This window comes from Aulonocara sp. 'chitande type north' Nkhata Bay, linkage group LG14 (assembly GCF_057382095.1).
Source record: "Aulonocara sp. 'chitande type north' Nkhata Bay isolate Kocher_YH1m ecotype deep benthic linkage group LG14, A_spYH_male_GT1.1, whole genome shotgun sequence".
NCBI lineage: Eukaryota > Metazoa > Chordata > Actinopteri > Cichliformes > Cichlidae > Aulonocara > Aulonocara sp. 'chitande type north' Nkhata Bay.
In genome coordinates, this window is record NC_141357.1 from 26,133,595 (window position 1) to 26,151,039 (window position 17,445).

At 37.9% G+C, this 17,445-nt stretch overlaps 2 protein-coding genes across 2 annotated transcripts; one reads left to right on the top strand and one right to left on the bottom strand.

Annotated features, from left to right (window-relative positions):
• Positions 1-532: 532 nt before the first annotated feature.
• On the bottom strand, positions 533-4,946 carry LOC147314719 (extracellular calcium-sensing receptor-like). The gene is made up of 7 exons (XM_086262678.1): positions 4,611-4,946; positions 3,993-4,280; positions 3,232-3,783; positions 2,917-3,135; positions 1,614-1,737; positions 1,038-1,510; positions 533-955 (listed from the first exon to the last, which is right to left on the bottom strand). Exons 1-7 carry the CDS (start codon positions 4,929-4,931, stop codon positions 533-535), a joined length of 2,400 nt encoding a protein of 799 aa, XP_086118804.1. The 5' UTR covers positions 4,932-4,946.
• A 2,339-nt stretch (positions 4,947-7,285) lies between these two features.
• LOC147314720 (extracellular calcium-sensing receptor-like) lies at positions 7,286-12,371 on the top strand. Its single transcript, XM_086262679.1, has 10 exons — positions 7,286-7,289; positions 7,386-7,545; positions 7,898-8,186; positions 8,281-8,367; positions 8,714-8,905; positions 9,630-9,899; positions 9,960-10,163; positions 10,261-10,480; positions 11,245-11,361; positions 11,470-12,371. Exons 1-10 carry the CDS (start codon positions 7,286-7,288, stop codon positions 12,369-12,371), a joined length of 2,445 nt encoding a protein of 814 aa, XP_086118805.1.
• The last annotated feature ends 5,074 nt before the right edge of the window (positions 12,372-17,445 follow it).

A 17,445-nucleotide genomic window follows, 5' to 3' on the forward strand; every position in this document is an offset into this window, starting at 1 on the left:
TTTGGTAATTGAATTTAATGGCCTATTATTAAAATATTTTTTTCACCGGTTACCTCACTGTTACCAAATTACCAAGCTGTAATGGGAAGTTCTTCCAAAAACTGTCTCATTATCATTTTAAAATAAAACATATTTTCTATATTTATTTTTCCAGGTTATTCAGTGTGACATAGAAAATTAAAGATACGATCTCTTCAGAGTACTTCAGGTAGAAATAATTCATAAGGAGCCAGAGGCAGTGAAAAGTAGATATAAATTTATTATGGACTATCACTTGACAATCAGAGAAAAGATGTTACAACAAGCATGTACCCAGGTCTATCGACTCTCCAAATAAGAAAGTTCTTACAGGTCAGCGCATGTAGGTTGTATAATTGTTGCATGCTGTTCATATGACGCAAGAGAATTTCAATTTGTTTAGTTTTTTTTGTTTTTTTAATTTAAATTCCAGGTTTAGCAACACAAGCGTAGGTTTATGTGTTTAAAATCTATTTCTTATTTATTACACTTTTTAACACCAAAAAATGTAGTTTCATCTTTGCATGATTTTTTTTTTGCAGTTTTTTTCTGGTCTTAGCAATATAATATAGCACTTTGGAACAAAAATGCAAAAAAGAAGTGCAAAAGCTGAAGCTAAAATGGCAAAAATGTGAACCGCTACTGTATATTTTCCAGCTGTGCTCACATAGACTGGGATAAAAGTAATCCACACTGCAAAAAATATTAACATGCTGAAAGCAATGAACTTTGCCTCATTAAAATTATCAGGCAGGTTTCGAGCTAAAAAAGCCATTAGAAGGCACCCACAAGCCAGGATGCCAATGTATCCAAGAACAGACCAGAAGCCGACCTCTGAACCGGGGACACACTCCTTGATGATGGTAGCCCCGTGGTAATCTGTATTATTGTTGGCATGAGGTGGACTAGTGAGCAGCCAGATAAAACAGATTATTACCTGAAAGAATTCAAAAATAACAGGAGAATGGTCATTTTTAAGTGACAATATGAATCAATATTGATAGCGTCAAGATTTCTACCTGGACAGCTGTTCCTAAAAGCACACTGGCTCTCTGCTGGTTAGATCCAAACCATTTCATAACATTACTTCTTGGTAGTGTGGATCTAAACGCCATCAGAACCACTGCTGTCTTGGCGAGGAGGCATGATATGCAGAGGGCGAAACTGATCCCAAATGCTGGGTACCTAATACGGCAAAGCCAGTCTGAAGGCACACCAATAAACAGCAAGCCAACAAGGAAACAAATGGCAAGGAATGCCAAGAGGAGAAAACTCAGTTCCATATTGTTGGCCCGAACCAGTGGTGTGTCTTTAAATGAAATGAATATGGTGATGATGAAAAGGGAAAGACAGGCTCCAAAAACAGATGCAACACATAATAGAATACCCATAAACTCATAGTAAGATAGATATTCAGTAGTCCTTGGTATACAGAGGTTCCTGGCTGTATTGGACCATGTGTCTGCTGAACAGTGTGAGCACTCCAAAGAATCTGGTGATGAACAGAGAACATAACTTTTACTTTATTGAAGCCAAATTTTAAATGCCAACATAAAAATATATGTTTGGATTAAAAATAAAGAAGGAAAACATACCAGTCTTATTACTAACTTCTCCCTCAGTACAGGGAACACAGTCATAACAGCAGATGGGTTCCCCCTTTCTCCTGACGACGCGAGTACCTGGTGGACAGCTGCTGCTGCATACAGACTGGATAGCCTGACAGGGAGTTTAATCGCTCAGAAACTATAGAGTCAAATTTTATTTTTATACACAAATCCAAAAGTAACTTGTTCTATATGAGAATAAATATGCATTATAGATTTACAAAGTAAACCCAAGTCAAGCTTACAGGTATTATGGAAAAAGCTGAATAATAAAGTTTTAATAAAACTTCAAGCGACGAATACAAGGGTACCAATTATAATTTTTATTATGAGTGCTATATGTTTGGGTTTTTTTTTTTTGAGCTATATTATGTCTTTAAAAAAAGAAAAGATCAGCATAGCCATGAATTACATTAAAGTGAAATAAAGTGAAATGCTAACTTTGTAAATAATTTGTGGTGTTCACAAATGTATGTATATTACTATGGTATATGCATTCAACTGCAACTTATGGTCATTAATATGAGGTCAACATTAATAACTTCAATACATTCATTATTGTAAACATACAATGGTGAAAGTTTGTCACAGCCTACATTCTCAGCCCCTGGCTCTCTTTGAGTGTCCATACTGGTCTGCTGAGTATGCAGCGCTTCACTGCTTCAGCTATGCTCCTCTGGCCTGAAACCTGTCTGATTTGGCTCTTGTGGTCTCTGATTAGCACTCTACACTCTGGACTCTGCTCAATTCAGCTATGGCTTCTCTGTTGCTCAGCCAACAACCCACACATTTCTCCTCCTGTTCCGTCATGCACTCCCCAACTCTGACCCAACTCGAAAACCCATCCTTTTATCTAATAAAAGTCCCTGATATAGTTATCTGTCAATCAGATCTAGCTAGCCTGGGCTCATGTTATTGCAGCCTTCATATTTAAATGTCTGTAAATAAAATATGCTGCTAGGCAATTCAGCATTCAGGGTTGTTGTTTACATATTTCTATGGTGTCAAGTTCCAGATATAAGTGGTCATAATTTATTTATTTTATTATCCCACGCATCCAGTAATAAATCAACTTGAAAAGTGACCAAATGCGAGAAGATGGGCTGTTAATTTAACAGAATAATTTGATTTTTAAATTCCAGGGTTTCAAAACGACCCCTTGGTAATTCTAATGTTAACAACAAAATATGCTGCACACTAATAAGAACAAATAAGTTGATGTTTTGATCAACAGTGCATACAACAGTCTAAAAGGTGAACATGGTCTCAGGCCTGTTTTCGGAGAACACACCTTCTTTCCTAGAGGCCACTGGATCACTGAGTCATTAATAACTAGGCTGTGTCCAGGTAATGAGGCATCATAGAAGCCGACTTTCACCAAATTAAGAGAGCCATCAGGCGCCCTCTGCCAGTTCATTAGATCATAATAAGCAATGGGGTCACCATTTTGATCAAAATTGACTTTCTCTCCCAGTGCTGAGAAATTTGCATGTTTCATATAGTGAATGAGCTGTAACAAAAAGAAATAAAATGTTATTTAAAGAAAATATATGGGACATTTGACTTCAGTATTTTAAGATAACATTGAACCCATAATTTGACTCACCTGCCACGGTTTAAAATTTTTGGGGTCTGCACACGTGCCATTAAGAAAAGGCCCCTTTCCTACTTTGCAATTACTCAAATCTTGTAGGGCATAGGCAACTAGGTACACAGCCTTGTAGATATTATATGACACTCTTAGCTGTGTCACATCAGAATAAGGAGAGTAAACATCATTTAAATCCTCTGTCCCTTTACATGGCTGTCTGTCAAAGAAATTGTCAGAGCCATGAGAATGGGTATTCAGTGACCCATTTAGTCGACAGTCAAAAGTCTCTTCCCAAAATTCTGCCAGGAAAGCTGATTTATGAAGAGAGGATGCTGTAAGACTGGTGAGATGTTGTTTAAGCCCAGGAATTGTGGCAGCTCTCCTGATCGCAAATCCTAATGTTCCCATCAGAAGATCTCCAGACTTTTCCCAGAGTGACTTGGCAGTGGCCCATGCCTCACTTGCAATCCACTGCAGGCCAGTCATGTTCCGACGCATGATCTCTCTCAGAATACTCTGCATCTCCGACTCACCAGAAAAGTTAATGATGACCTTTGAGGATGAAAACTAATAATGGGAAATTTAGATATATTTAATACTTAATTAATTGTAAAAATCCTAAATAATGGATTGTATGTAGAAACTAGGTCCTCTTTGAATATTCTTCTTTCTTAAAGTTAATATTTTAAATATAATAAATATGAAACAAGTCATTTTTATTACTAATTCTACAAATATATAGATATAAAAATATATTAACATAGATGCAGAGGTACCTGAATGACATTCAGTAGGTCATCTAGAGCCTGCTGACTGACCACTACAGGGTAGAAATGTGTGTAGGCAGCACACACACCATAGTGCACTGACTCCTGAAGGAAGAGCTGGATGGCAAAACGGGCATAATCAGATTCCACACCAATCACTCCCACCCAGGTCCAGCCAAAATAACTAACCAGTTGAGCCAGAGCTCTAATCTGGAAGGTGTCACTAGGCATGGTGCGCATAAAGGTAGGGAACTCCCTTTGGTTACTCAGACAGCTGCAGGATGCAAAATAGCTCACCTAGATTTACAGCAAACATTAGTTAACCATTAGCATGATGAGTTGCTGAAAGGGCTGTGAAACAAGCATCAACAATATAATACCACTGCCCTCATAATGATCCACTGATATAGGATTTTCACACTATTTAAAATGCAGAAAGAGAGAGCTGTAAGTCTACTACTTATTAAAAAAAAAGAGGGTAAGTTGAAAATGTTTTTACATTTGAATGTATTTATATATTTCTTAAAATATAATTAGTTAATCGACACTGCAAACCTGATAAAGGTGTAATTACAAACACAGGAGTATTACATTCAGCACTAGCAGATGCAGGTCAGACTGTCTCACCAGAGGGATATGGAAACAACCCAGACTTCGAAGCAGTGCCATAGACACCCCAGAGCCAGCATCTCCTATGATTACTGAAGACACAGTTTGGCGAACAGCATCACAGCCTACGTTATAGCCATTGGTTTTTAGAACTTTGTCTCTGTAGAAACTCTCGGCTCTGAAGCCTTTGTCTGGCTGCCCATTAACCAACAACAAAGAAGCTCTCAGAGACACAGGTATGTCATCACAACTGTCATGGATGTGAAAACCTAGCTTTAGGTGTGGCAGGAGATCACTGCGGCCATTGATTTCTTTAATTGTGAAAGTCATGGTCTGCATCCACCGCAAGGCACGAGAGCTGAAACTATACAGAAGTGTAGAAACAATTAATCATACGATACACATCACACAAACACACACATGTAAACCGTAAACAGACATAAATGAGTTTGTGTGTTACAGTAGCAAATGTGTGTTAACTACTGTGAATAATAATCACTTACTAATTATACATATTAGTTTTTGGTTTTTCTTTATAGGTTGAATGAGAAAACACAGGACTGTAATGTAAAGGAAATAAACCCCCTATAACTACATCTCCATCCTCGTAAAGACTATTTTTATCCTCTTCTCCCAAAAAAACACAGTTATCCAAAACAGCAGCTGAGCCATGTTTGTTGTTCATAAGATAAAGAAATATAAAAAGCCATGCAATCAACAATGTCATAGCTAACTCAGGTTTGAAGGAATGCTGTAAAACCTTAATGATAGAAAATACATAAAAAGAAAACAAGAAATATGATATTTACAGACACAGTTTAGTTATATACTGTGGGACACAGATCTGAGAGGACTGCCCACAAAGGGGCTGAAACATCACTTAAGGTAACCAGTAGGTAATTTAGAGCATGCTATTGGGTGAAATACACACGCACGCACGCACGCACGCACGCACGCACACACGCACACACACACACACACACACACACATTAATAATATTAATTTGACTGACATCCCATAGCTTTAATATGATATTGTCCCACTCTATACAACTAAAACAGCTTTAACTCTTCAACTCAGTCAGACAAGTACTGTTTGCCTAGCAAAAGCCAAACCTAGACTCATCCATTAAACTGCAAGAGAGAGAAGCATGGTTTGTCATTCCAGAGAACATGTCTCCAATGCTCTTGGGTTCACTGGCGGAATATTTTACACCATTGAACTGAAATGAATTGAAGTGGATTGAATTTAACTGAATTGAGTTAAATTGGATACGTATCCCTCTCACCCCCTTGGGTTTTGTCTGTGTCTTATTTTCAAGCTTGGTCCTCTACCAGAGGGTTTCAGGGTTTTGCATTTTATCTTCAGGACAGAGACCACTAATGTTTTGCTTTGAATAGGCTGGATATGCTATTCATCTTGGCCATTAATGCTCCTGTTATCACTCAGACACTTTGGACTTTACCATTGGAAGTCAGGGATTTCTAATCCATATGCATCACCAATTTTCCTGTATGCAATCCAAGCTCTTTGGTTGTGCTTTTCAGGGTGTGTGCCCCACCTTTCATCTTATATCTTACTGCTGCTGAATATGCTCTGGGGCACCTTTGCACAGTTGTTGAAGAAATTACTTGAACCAAATTAAATTTGTTTATTTTTGCATTTTTTTGTTTATTTTTGCATTTTTTTCTTGAATATACAAACAAAGTTGTGTAAAGGACCAAAACTACTTACATATTGCAGTTTATGGATCCTTTCCGCATTAGAAATTGTTATTCTAGCATTAGAAATGACCCAGAGGCACACCTTTGTTTTTGTTTATCACTTTGCTATGTAAGTCTTCTCTGACATGTGACAAAACAAAAGATATTCTGTTCCAATGCAAACACTTACGGTAACTCACTTCTCAAAACAAATGAGCATAACAGACTGTAATTATACTACTAAAATGTCCCTGCAAAAGGACAGGGAAATTTTCAGTTAAACAAGAACCACTCCTAGATTGCAAACCTCCTCCAAGGCAACTCAGTGTCTGGACAGTATTTACTCTTAACGTCCTACATAATGTTTATATAAATTCTATATAAACATTATGTAGGTTTCAAGGTCAAAAAAGTTTTCTTGAGGAAGAGGTCAGAGATCCAACATAATGTTATATTTAGAATTCCCATATATCATTCCCTATATGCCTGTATGTTGTTAATACAAACAATGGCAGTAAGAAGCATAGTTTTAAATCACTCTATATAGCATTATAATTGCTAATAGACCTTGGGATATGTTATCATGCTGGATATGTTAACATGACCTCACCCCCTACAACGATTTATGGAAATTCAATCAAAACGTTTACAGACAAAATGACACACAGCCACGCACAAGAAAACCTTACTGGTCATCATAAGTAAACTTTATTAATTAATCCTTTCTTTAAAGACTAACCATAATTTAATATATTAAAATGTATTGGCGTTTAATTGATGTATGTTTTCCCAATAAAATATTTAAAATATATTCTAACTCCAGTACAATGCCATTCAGAGTGCAGTAAACATTTTTAGTAAATGAGGTGGGGCTGCTGATGACCAAACCACACAGCTCTGGATTGGATATACTGATAATGGGAGGGCCATATACTGACTTTAGATACAGTATATAACGTTGCCTAAAAACTTTTCCTGTTTTTGTGGGAATGTGTAACACTATGCATCTACTTACCTTTCTTCCTTTGCTTTATCATGTTGGTATACTTACCTTAGTTTACATACAAACCTCTAATTTTACCTCTTCAGCCACATCTGCAGGAAAAGTGTGCATTCTTCAAAACAGCTTTGAGCCAGGCTTTATAGCTGAGGGTGACTACATTATTGCAGGAATCTTTCCCCTTCATTATAACCAAGAAATGCCAGACCTTAACTGTACCTACAAACCACCGCCAGTGAAGTGTAATGGGTGAGCATAGTACACTGTTTCTGTCTATCTATTATTTATTGAATAATGTGTCATTTTGTTGCACTGCCTGTGGACTGTATTGTTATATGGAGTATTTATACATGCTATTTACTACAATACAGTGTTAATGTTATCTAAAGTTTTAGACAATATGCCTAACTTGCTGTAAGAAAGAGAGAGTAAGAAAACAGGGGAAAAGTAATCTACTGTGCTAATGCACAAGACAGCTGTAAGTCACATTACTACTAATTTTAAATCAGAACAACGCTCGAAACGAAAACACTGTTTTCAGTGTTTCTCCACTCTTGTTGTGTGTAATGTGTATTGTATTTTTCTGTCTTCTGAGCCACAGATTTGATCCCAGGGCTTTCCGCTGGGCTCAAACGATGAGGCTGGCAGTTGAGGAGGTAAACCAGAATCTGGAGCTTTTGCCAAATTACACCCTGGGGTACAAAATCTTTGATTCGTGTGCATATCCACTGACTGGCCAGAGAGCTGCTATGGCTGTACTAAACGGGATGAGTGAAGATGACTCTCCCATGTGTAGCGGTGCTTCTCCACTCCTTGCTGTAATTGGTGAATCTGGTTCTGCTCAGTCCATTGTGGTGTCAAGAATCCTCCAGCCATTCCAAATCCCAATGGTAATAATGCCTCTTTTAGTTCTAAATCCTCCAAACCTGCAAGTCATCATTATGATCTGTTATACTCTCCTCTCCTTTTTTTTGCTTTACACAGATCAGTTACTTTTCTTCATGTGCATGTTTCACTGACAGAACAAAATACCCTACCTTTTTCAGGGTAATCCCTAATGATGATTATCAGGTAAGGGCCTGAAAACAAAACAAACAGAATGATTTGTCAGTGCTCTATCATTTAAAATATAGATGTTGAATCTTTATGTATTTTCAGTTGTTCCCTTACTGAAATAACCACAATGTATAACCAATGTAGTGATTTACAAACCATGGCATTTTGTGGTGTAGTTTTGAAACTACACTGAATAAATAAGTAAGATTTAAAATATTCAGACTAAATACCAGTAATGTAATTAATTAATTTGGTCTTCCACTGATATACTACATCAGAGTCTAAATAGCATATTAAGACTTCAACATTATTAAAATATGTCAGTGAACTGAGTAAGCTGAATTTATTCTGTTGAACCCAGGTGAAAGCAATTGCTCAGCTGCTGGTACGCTTTAACTGGACTTGGGTGGGGGTGGTGCGAGGAGATCATGAATATGGCCGTTTTGCTGTGCAAGGCTTAATGAGAGAACTACAGGGTACCAGCGTGTGTGTGGCATACCAAGAAATGATTCCTCTGCTCTACAATCAACAGAGGGCACTGGAGATCATGCAGGTAGGTAGAGACCATCCCTGATATGACTTTTATTAGAAAGCTGTTTTTCCTTTTTCACTTGAAAACTTCTGAATTCCTAATGCTGAAAGAGGTTTGCAAATATAATGCAGTTTGATCATTTAAAGTAAAAAGAGAGTTTAAACTGCTCAGTTTGATTCAAAATACCCGTATTGTAAAGGAAAAAATCAGTAGACAGAGCCAAGGTTCGGACACTACGCTAGTTACATTTTTGTATACTACTGATACATGAATGCTTCTACCAACAGCACAACTCCATCAGGCACAAAATAAGAATTTTTTTCTGTCTTAAATTTAACTAAGGAAATATGCAAACATCACACCGGTGTGATATGTTTACATACTTGTGACAGCAAATTTTGCACTCTGCAAGAGAATTGCTTAAAAAAAAAGAGTATGCCATGAGGCCAGCCATTAAAAAAATAGCCCTGTCTGTGATTTTCAGTTACCAAAACAACATTGACTTGTAGTATATCAGGAACAAAAATCCTTACAAAAGCTGCTTTTTAATCCCAAAATAGTGTTTTTAGACTGGCACAGGCCTTTAGTCAATCTAACCCCAAATGCCAACAGATGAGATTATTACAAAAATCTAATATCATATCAATGTGCCTTTTCCTGTCGCCATGTTTTAAAATGATGTATTTTGCCTTCCCTCTTCCTTGCAAACTCTTTCCTTCTTCCTCATGCATTATCTTTATAAAAGGTAATGCGTAGCTCTTTGGCAAGAGTGGTGGTAGTATTTTCAGCTGAGGGGGAAATGACGCCTTTCTTGAGAGACTACATGAAGCAGAACATCACTGGAATCCAGTGGGTGGCTAGTGAGGCCTGGGTCACAGCATCTGTCTTTACAGGGAAAGAGTATTACCCCTATCTGGGAGGTACAGTCGGGTTTGGCATCAGAAAAGGTTATATCTCAAGACTCAGCAACTACTTGGAAACCGTAAACCCACAGAGGTATCCCAATAATATGCTGGTAAAGGAGCTGTGGGAGGCTCTGTATGGCTGTAGTCCTTCACTGTCTTCTGCCTCCCAGTTGCCACCTTGCTCAGGGCAAGAGTCACCACTGAAACAGCATTCAGCCTACTTGAATACATCAAGCCCTAGAGTGGCCTATAATGTATATAAGGCTGTATATGCAATTGCTCATTCCCTGCACAACCTTCTCATGTGTCAACCAGGCAGTGGGCCTTTTAAGAACCATTCATGTGCACAAAGTGACAATGTACTGCCTTGGCAGGTATAGTCCAGAATACTTACCATTAGTTAATACCACTTAAAGTCTTGTCTGCTGTATGTCTGTTTAAGTGTTTCATGTTATGTAATGGTTTCTCAAGCTCCAGTACTACCTGCAGGAAGTGAAATTTATAATTGCTGGGGAAGAGGTAAACTTTGACTTGAAGGGTGACTCTATACCCTATTATGATATTATCAACTGGCAGCGAGGCACAAGCGGGAACATTGAATTTGTCAACGTGGGGCTGTTTGATGGAACCAAACCTGCTGGAGAGGAGCTGGTGATCCAGGAGGACATGATAATGTGGGCAGGGGATCAGAGTGAGGCAAGCTGCTCACACTGTGTTTTTACCTTCAGATGTCAACTGTTGAAGTTCTGTAGGTTAAGATGGAGGTAAGTCAGGTGTGCAGGACAGTTTGGATCTGATGTCCATCCCTTTGCATACATGGATAGTAAACAGTCAGTATTCAAAACGAGACATAAGGCTAAGGTATGTTTGATACTCAATCCTCTCTGTAAACCTAACGGCACAACTTATCAAAGGCATTTGTAATTCTACATTCAAATTCCATCATGACTGTTTTAAAGCAGCTAAGTTAAATACCTTGAAGCTACAATAACTTTTTTCTGTTTTGATGATAGATGCATAAATATTACAGGGAATAAATTTGTAGGTAGTAACTCCTTTCTCTGTGGGCAAATGACAGCAAAGCCTTTTCAATTTTTTTTCCTGGTTACATTGACTAAATGAATAAAGGGGAAAAAAGTATGGTTCTATTATTTAATAAGTGAGGAAGGAGAAAATATTGAGCATAGTTTTCCAGGGGTTAAACTGACACAAATTTTAACCTACATTATAACCTACATTATAAAATCCAGGCATTTATTTACACTGACTTTAAACAGAAGAATTTGAGGAATACATATTTTGATTCTTATTTGATTAAGCAATTAGCCTTTATTTAATTGTTTGTATGATCATTGGCCCAAGCAAATAATTCAGTAACTAACTATTATATTCGTAGGACATTCTTTCACTCATCAGAGTTGGGATTCATATGCTTTCTACCTTGCCAGGTGCCAGTGTCTGTATGCAGTGCCAGCTGTCTTCCAGGGTCCCGGAAGGCTGTCCGTCGTGGGGAGCCTGTCTGCTGCTTTGACTGTGTACCATGTGACAATGGCAAGATTAGCAATCAGACAAGTGAGTTTAAATCTAAGTATTACAAGTCGCAGCATTTTAAATGTAATGTTCTGATACAATTAGGCAATATTTAAATGAACTCTTGCTTTTTGACTCTCTGTCTTTCAGATGCAATAGAATGCACATTTTGTCCCGAGGACTTCTGGTCAAACAAAGACAGAACAGCCTGTATCGCCAAAAAAGTGGAGTTTTTGGCCTATGATTCCTTAGGTATAGCCCTGACAGTCACTTCTGTGGTGGGAGCTTGTCTCACTATAGTTGTTTTAGCAGTGTTCTTTTACCACAGAAACACTGCCATTGTCCGTATCAATAACTCTGAACTTAGTTTCTTTATCTTATTTGCTTTAACACTGTGTTTCCTTTGTTCTCTGGTTTTCATTGGAGAGCCAACATTTTGGTCCTGCATGCTGCGTCACACTGTCTTTAGCATTACATTTTCACTTTGCATCTCCTGCATCCTGGGAAAGACACTGGTGGTGCTGGCTGCTTTCACTGCCACCCGTCCAGGGGAAAACATCATGAAGTGGTTGGGACCCAAGCAGCAGAGGGCCATTATTTTCAGCTGCACTCTTGTTCAAGTAGTTATTTGTGGCGCTTGGCTAATTGATGCACACCCTTATCCTTCACGAAATACTAAATACGAACGCTCAAAGATCATATTGGAGTGTAGCGTAGGATCAAGCCTTGCATTCTGGTGTGTTTTAGGATATATTGGTCTCCAGGCCTGTCTCTGCTTTGTACTGGCATTTCTGGCACGCAAGTTGCCAGGCAACTTCAATGAGGCCAAGTTTATCACTTTTAGCATGCTGATCTTCTGTGCTGTGTGGCTGGCATTTATTCCTGCTTATATCAGCTCCCCTGGAAATTATGCAGATGCAGTTGAATCCTTTGCCATTTTGGCCTCCAGCTTTGGCTTGCTATTCTGTCTGTTTGCTCCAAAGTGTTACATAATTTTATTAAAGCCAGAAAAAAATACAAAACAGCACCTAATGGGAAAAGAAAAGAAGTAATCAGTTAACCATTTTAAAGTTGTTTGATTTGAAATTTCTATTCACTGTTTAATATTATTTCTTGACCAATTCTAATATACAAATCTATTTCCCAAAAAGTCGTGATCAGGCTGGAGAAGAAAGTGGTACTGAAGAAAGGAGGAGGAACATTTTGCAACTAGTTAGGTTAACTGGCAGCAGGTTAGTAACCTGATTAGTTATAAAAAGAACATCTTAGAGAGACAGAGTTTCTCAGAACTATAGATGATCAGGGGTATGGCAAACTGCCAAATTCTGCATCTACATTGTTGAACAATTTAAGAATAATATTCTTCAACATTAAGTTTTGTGGAATTTGAATATGTCACCCATAATATATGGTCAATGTATGCAATATAATCAAATGTTTTCTCAGAGAACATAGTTTCCCATATCATCTACAAATGTGAGTTAAAGCTCTATCTTGCAAGAAGAAACTATATGTTAGCATGATTCAAAAAGGCCACTCTCTCCTGTGGGCCAAAGACAAGTTAAAATCCCAGCAACTGGTCTCCTCAGTTCCCAGACCTTTACACATTGCTGTTGGAAGAAGAGGGGATGCTACACAGTGGTAAACATGGGCCTGTCCCAATTTATTTGGGATGGGTTGCTTCCATCAAAAATTAGTTGATATATATAACAGTGCATTTTCTCAATTTAAAAAATTGTTATGTTTTTCTGTGTTATACTGGGAATAAAACAGAGATTGGCAAATTATTGCATTTTGTTTATTTACACTTTACACAAGATCCCAACTTTTTCTGGATTTGGTTTGGATTATTAGATTAGATTATTAGAACAGGGAATATAGTGTAGTAGACTGTAGAAGAAAACAAACACACACACATATATATATATATATATATATATATATATATATTTTTTTTTTTTTTTTTTTTTAAAAAGAAAAGAAAAGAAAATGTTATATTAGCGTTAAAGAAATTTGATAATATGTTGGGGGGAGACAACATTGTCTGTGGGAGGACTTGTAAAAGTAGAGCGTCTCTTCATTGCCCACCTGGCTGGGTCTTCAGAGTTCCTGCCCTGGTCTGTGTGATTCTGGTTCCCCAAACCTGCTGAACATCTTCTACACCAGTGATTCCAAAGTGTTCTTGGTCTTCTGATCAGGCCACTTAATGAAAAAGACGACTGATTCGAAAACTTAATGGTTTTCTTTCTTGGTACTGGCAGAGAGATCTGCCCCCTTTGTAGCACCCCATCACAACCCAGTAAAGCAGGGGTAGCTCCAATCTGGCCACACAAATAGCTATGGAAAACTGTTATTTAATAAATTTTACAACATGTCACGCTGATAAAGACTTCACCCATTCATGCTAGAGTAATAAAGTAATAGATGAATAATTAGATGACTGAAAAGAACAATTTTTTTTTACTTTGTACAATATATATGTACAAAGTAAAATAAATAATAAAAATAGTACATTTTCTATGAATTAACAAAAACATTCTACTTCATAATTACAGGGCAGTCTGGGGAATACACTACCAGAATTGTCTGTCAGTTTTTTCATTTATTTCTTACAGTTTAAGCAAAAAGATTGGTGCTGACAGGTTTCTTTCATTTACTAAAACATTGTTAATTTATTATATAGAAAAACTGAGACCTGCTGTTGAACGTAATCCTCTTTTAGTTATAATGTGATATCTCATTAAATGTGTAGGTACCTGGCCAATGTTCCCTCTAAGCTGCACGCGTGCACAGTTGCGCACTGCTGGCATGGTCTCTGCTCACAGAAAATCTGCATTGCGCACAGAAAAAAATCTAACCTGAATTGAAATTAAAATTAAAACTTCAACAATTCTGTTGCAGTGTTAGTCAGTAAGTGACTGGCTGCTCCCGTATGGGATTAGAACGATGCCATCCCATCCCATAGTCCAGCCAATAATGCGATTCACATTCGTATATACGCAGCTAATCAACGTCGTTGACAGGCTATGACAGTGTCCTTATGTGCCAACACCAGTGTTTTAGTTAGCAAAGCGGCGTGGCTAATGTGGAGTGAAGCCACGTTAATGACAACGTGCACAACCATTGGAGATGTGAGCAGGACAGACGGAACAATTGACGGAAAAAGTGTGGACTTTATACCAGTTTTTAAATTGTGTTGATGGGCCATGTAAAACCAGAGTTATGTTAACAAAAATCAAAAAAATGATATGGCAACATGGCATTTAGTTGTTTAGGAGGGGGGGGAAGTTTTAGGAGTGAAGGGGGTACTTTGAGATGTGAGAGATTTGCGACGTTTAGTGCAAATCTTATGTACTTAGTGTGTTGTCTTCTGTAGTTAGTGTGTAGTGTAGTCAATAGTTTTGTTGTGTGTGTCAGAACAATGAGGCGACTGCTGAATGTTACAGGTGTTACAGGAGTGATACATCTCCTGTTGTCAGGGCTGCAGATATCAGGCTTGTGATGTTCTCCTTTATCTCATAGTGGAAAGAAATTATTTTTTGGAGTAAATAATTTATGTGGCATCAAATTTCATGCAGAGCACCTGATTGTTTTGTAAATAGTTTGAAAGGTTTGTTTAAAACAATGCCTTGGCTGCATTTTTTGGTAAACATCTGCAAAAAACTTTGTTGTTTGCATAACTCAACATTGGATATTATATACTGTATTTTGCAGACAGAGAGTTACCGGACTCTCTCCCAAACCACAGACTTATACTCATAATACAAGTCACAGCTTTATAAAAAAGAAAGAAAGAAAGTTGTGTGTATAAATTGGAGTTCAAGTTATTTTTTACTTCCAATAGCGTTAACATACTACACAGGTCATGAACAAGATCTTTTTTTTAAAATTTTCATTGTAAGTGGGCTAAAGCAGTTAATTAAAAGTAGTCTAACATAAATGTAAATGCTTGTGATGCCTTAAAGGCATTTATGCCATTTATCTTTAATGTTTGCTTTATAACAATTCATTTGTATGTATTTAAGTTAAAAAGAACAGTAAAAAGAGTTAAAAATGTTAAGAAGATTTAATTTTGAAGGTGAACTTGCTAATAACCTCCCTTACATACACGTAAGTGTATATATGTCATGATGAAGGTGTTAAAAAAAGCATAAATAGAGGTGTTTTTTAAAAACTATATTTTATTTGTCGTTCATGAGGGTTGATATGTATATGTTAAAAAAGGCATTCATTTTGATGATCATTACTGTTGCTCAAGCTAACACAAAGATGTAAAGTCATATTTTGAGTTATTTCGTGATACAATATTTATGTAAACACAATCATTTTTTCTATTCTGTATTTCTTTTCAACCACAGCTTGTCAAATGAAAATTGTGAGTAAAAAGTCAACTCTACTCAGACTCGTGTATTCATTGACAGAGGTTTAGCTTGGTGTTTAATCAGAGTTGCTACACTCTGCAACAGAACACTACAATGCTGTAATTTGATTATTTTAATAAACCATGTGACTTGGATGGATTCGATGCTGGCGTGACCACAGTACACACGTCTGCTGTCGCTCACAGTGGTCCAAGGGACCGCTCAGGGAGTTTGTGTGTTCGCTCAGACACATGAAAAATTAGAGGGAACATTGTAACTGGCCCACTTATTGTATGTAAGCCAGTATGTTATTGTATATATTCATATATATTAATATGCTATCCTTCCAAATCTGAAGACTATGGGACAAAGAAATAAACATGCTCATATGTGTAGGCTAACTATAGTTAGTATCAGCCAGTATCAGTATCAAATATTTTTGTGATGGTAAACTGTGCTTTTTATTAGAGAAGTCATTGGCCTTTATAAACTGTGGTGCAGTTTCAAATGGCAACTAATTGTAGTTTCTTCAGTAGCTGGTCAGTAGCTTACAATACAAGAAGTAAGTTGGGTAATTAAAATATTTTTAAAGATGCACTGTGTAACAACCCTTATTGTGTTATAGCACTACTAGGGGGGAGGTTGTCCTACTATGGTAGTATTTGGGGGGAGTCTCCTAGGGGGTTTCCAAATTCATAGGCTGCATCCTCCTGAGGCTGCATTTGTAAGACGATTACGTCAACGGCAATGTGACGAAGGCTGTCCAAATTCACAGACTCTTCCAAATACAGCCGACAAATGCGTCCTTATTTTCCCCAGATTTGAAGGATGGGTCAGGTGTTCCCTTCGTGGCCCACCATATCCCAGAAGTCATAGCGCAACCCAGCCAATTCCAGTTTCCAACAATGACAGCAGCTACTTAGTTTTAATATTACTCATATTACTCTTTCTGGATCACAAAATAAACTTTTAAGATATTTTCAGGCGAGAATGTAATTGTGTAAACTTCAAATATCAAGACATCACATATTTGCAAAAGTGCTCCGACGTTTTCAGAGACATCTGTTACCCATCAGCCTGATAGCTAACTGGAAAGTTGAGGCTCACTAGAGCCGGCGAGAACACTGGACTCCCAGCACATTGTTTTCAGACCCCGTGTGGTCTTTCGCCAGTCAGGTTAAACATTATATATAAGTCACTTAGAATAAACGTCAAACAGAAAACTTATTAAACAGTAGTGTGAGATGATCGAGAATTTACGCCACTGTCCTGTTATATTTTAGATAGCAAGGAGCAGACGGCTGAGTTTATTAAACTCCAACGAGACAGCTGGTGATGCAAATTTGAAGGCTAGACTGTCCAATTCCTCAGCCACTCACTTCCGGCCTACCTGGCCCTCGGAGGACCCGGCCCGCGTAGACAGGCAGAGTCCTCAGGAGTATGCAGCCTATGAATTTGGATACGGCTCTAGTTTGTGTGTGAGTATAGTGGCAGCTGTTACATGTTGCTCGCGTGGCTGTCCAGAGAGAGACCTCATCATTGTAACGGACTGGCGCTGGCGACTACCGATCCCCACACATCTATGTACAGAAAGAGTAGAGCCGTGGAGACCTGGCTTGTATGGTTTTATGTTGCTAAAAAGGAATAAAGGTCTGTTGTTCGATTTAACTGACTGGCTTCGAGTTATCCGGCTAACCTCCACACCACATGCCCGCTGGACCTGCTAGGCGCTCCTTTGTTGCCAGACTGCCGTTACAACTGTTAA

Coding starts and splice junctions, on each gene's coding strand:
- LOC147314720 (XM_086262679.1), top strand. Junction 8,906..9,629: donor GGGCACTGGAGATCATGCAG/GTAGGTAGAGAC, acceptor TCTTTATAAAAG/GTAATGCGTAGCTCTTTGGC. Junction 11,362..11,469: donor CAAGATTAGCAATCAGACAA/GTGAGTTTAAAT, acceptor TCTGTCTTTCAG/ATGCAATAGAATGCACATTT.
- LOC147314719 (XM_086262678.1), bottom strand. CDS start 4,931: ATGCAGACCATGACTTTCACAATTAAAGAAATCAATGGCCGCAGTGAT. Junction 1,511..1,613: donor AGAAGTTAGTAATAAGACTG/GTATGTTTTCCT, acceptor GTTCATCACCAG/ATTCTTTGGAGTGCTCACAC. Junction 956..1,037: donor TTTTAGGAACAGCTGTCCAG/GTAGAAATCTTG, acceptor GAATTCTTTCAG/GTAATAATCTGTTTTATCTG.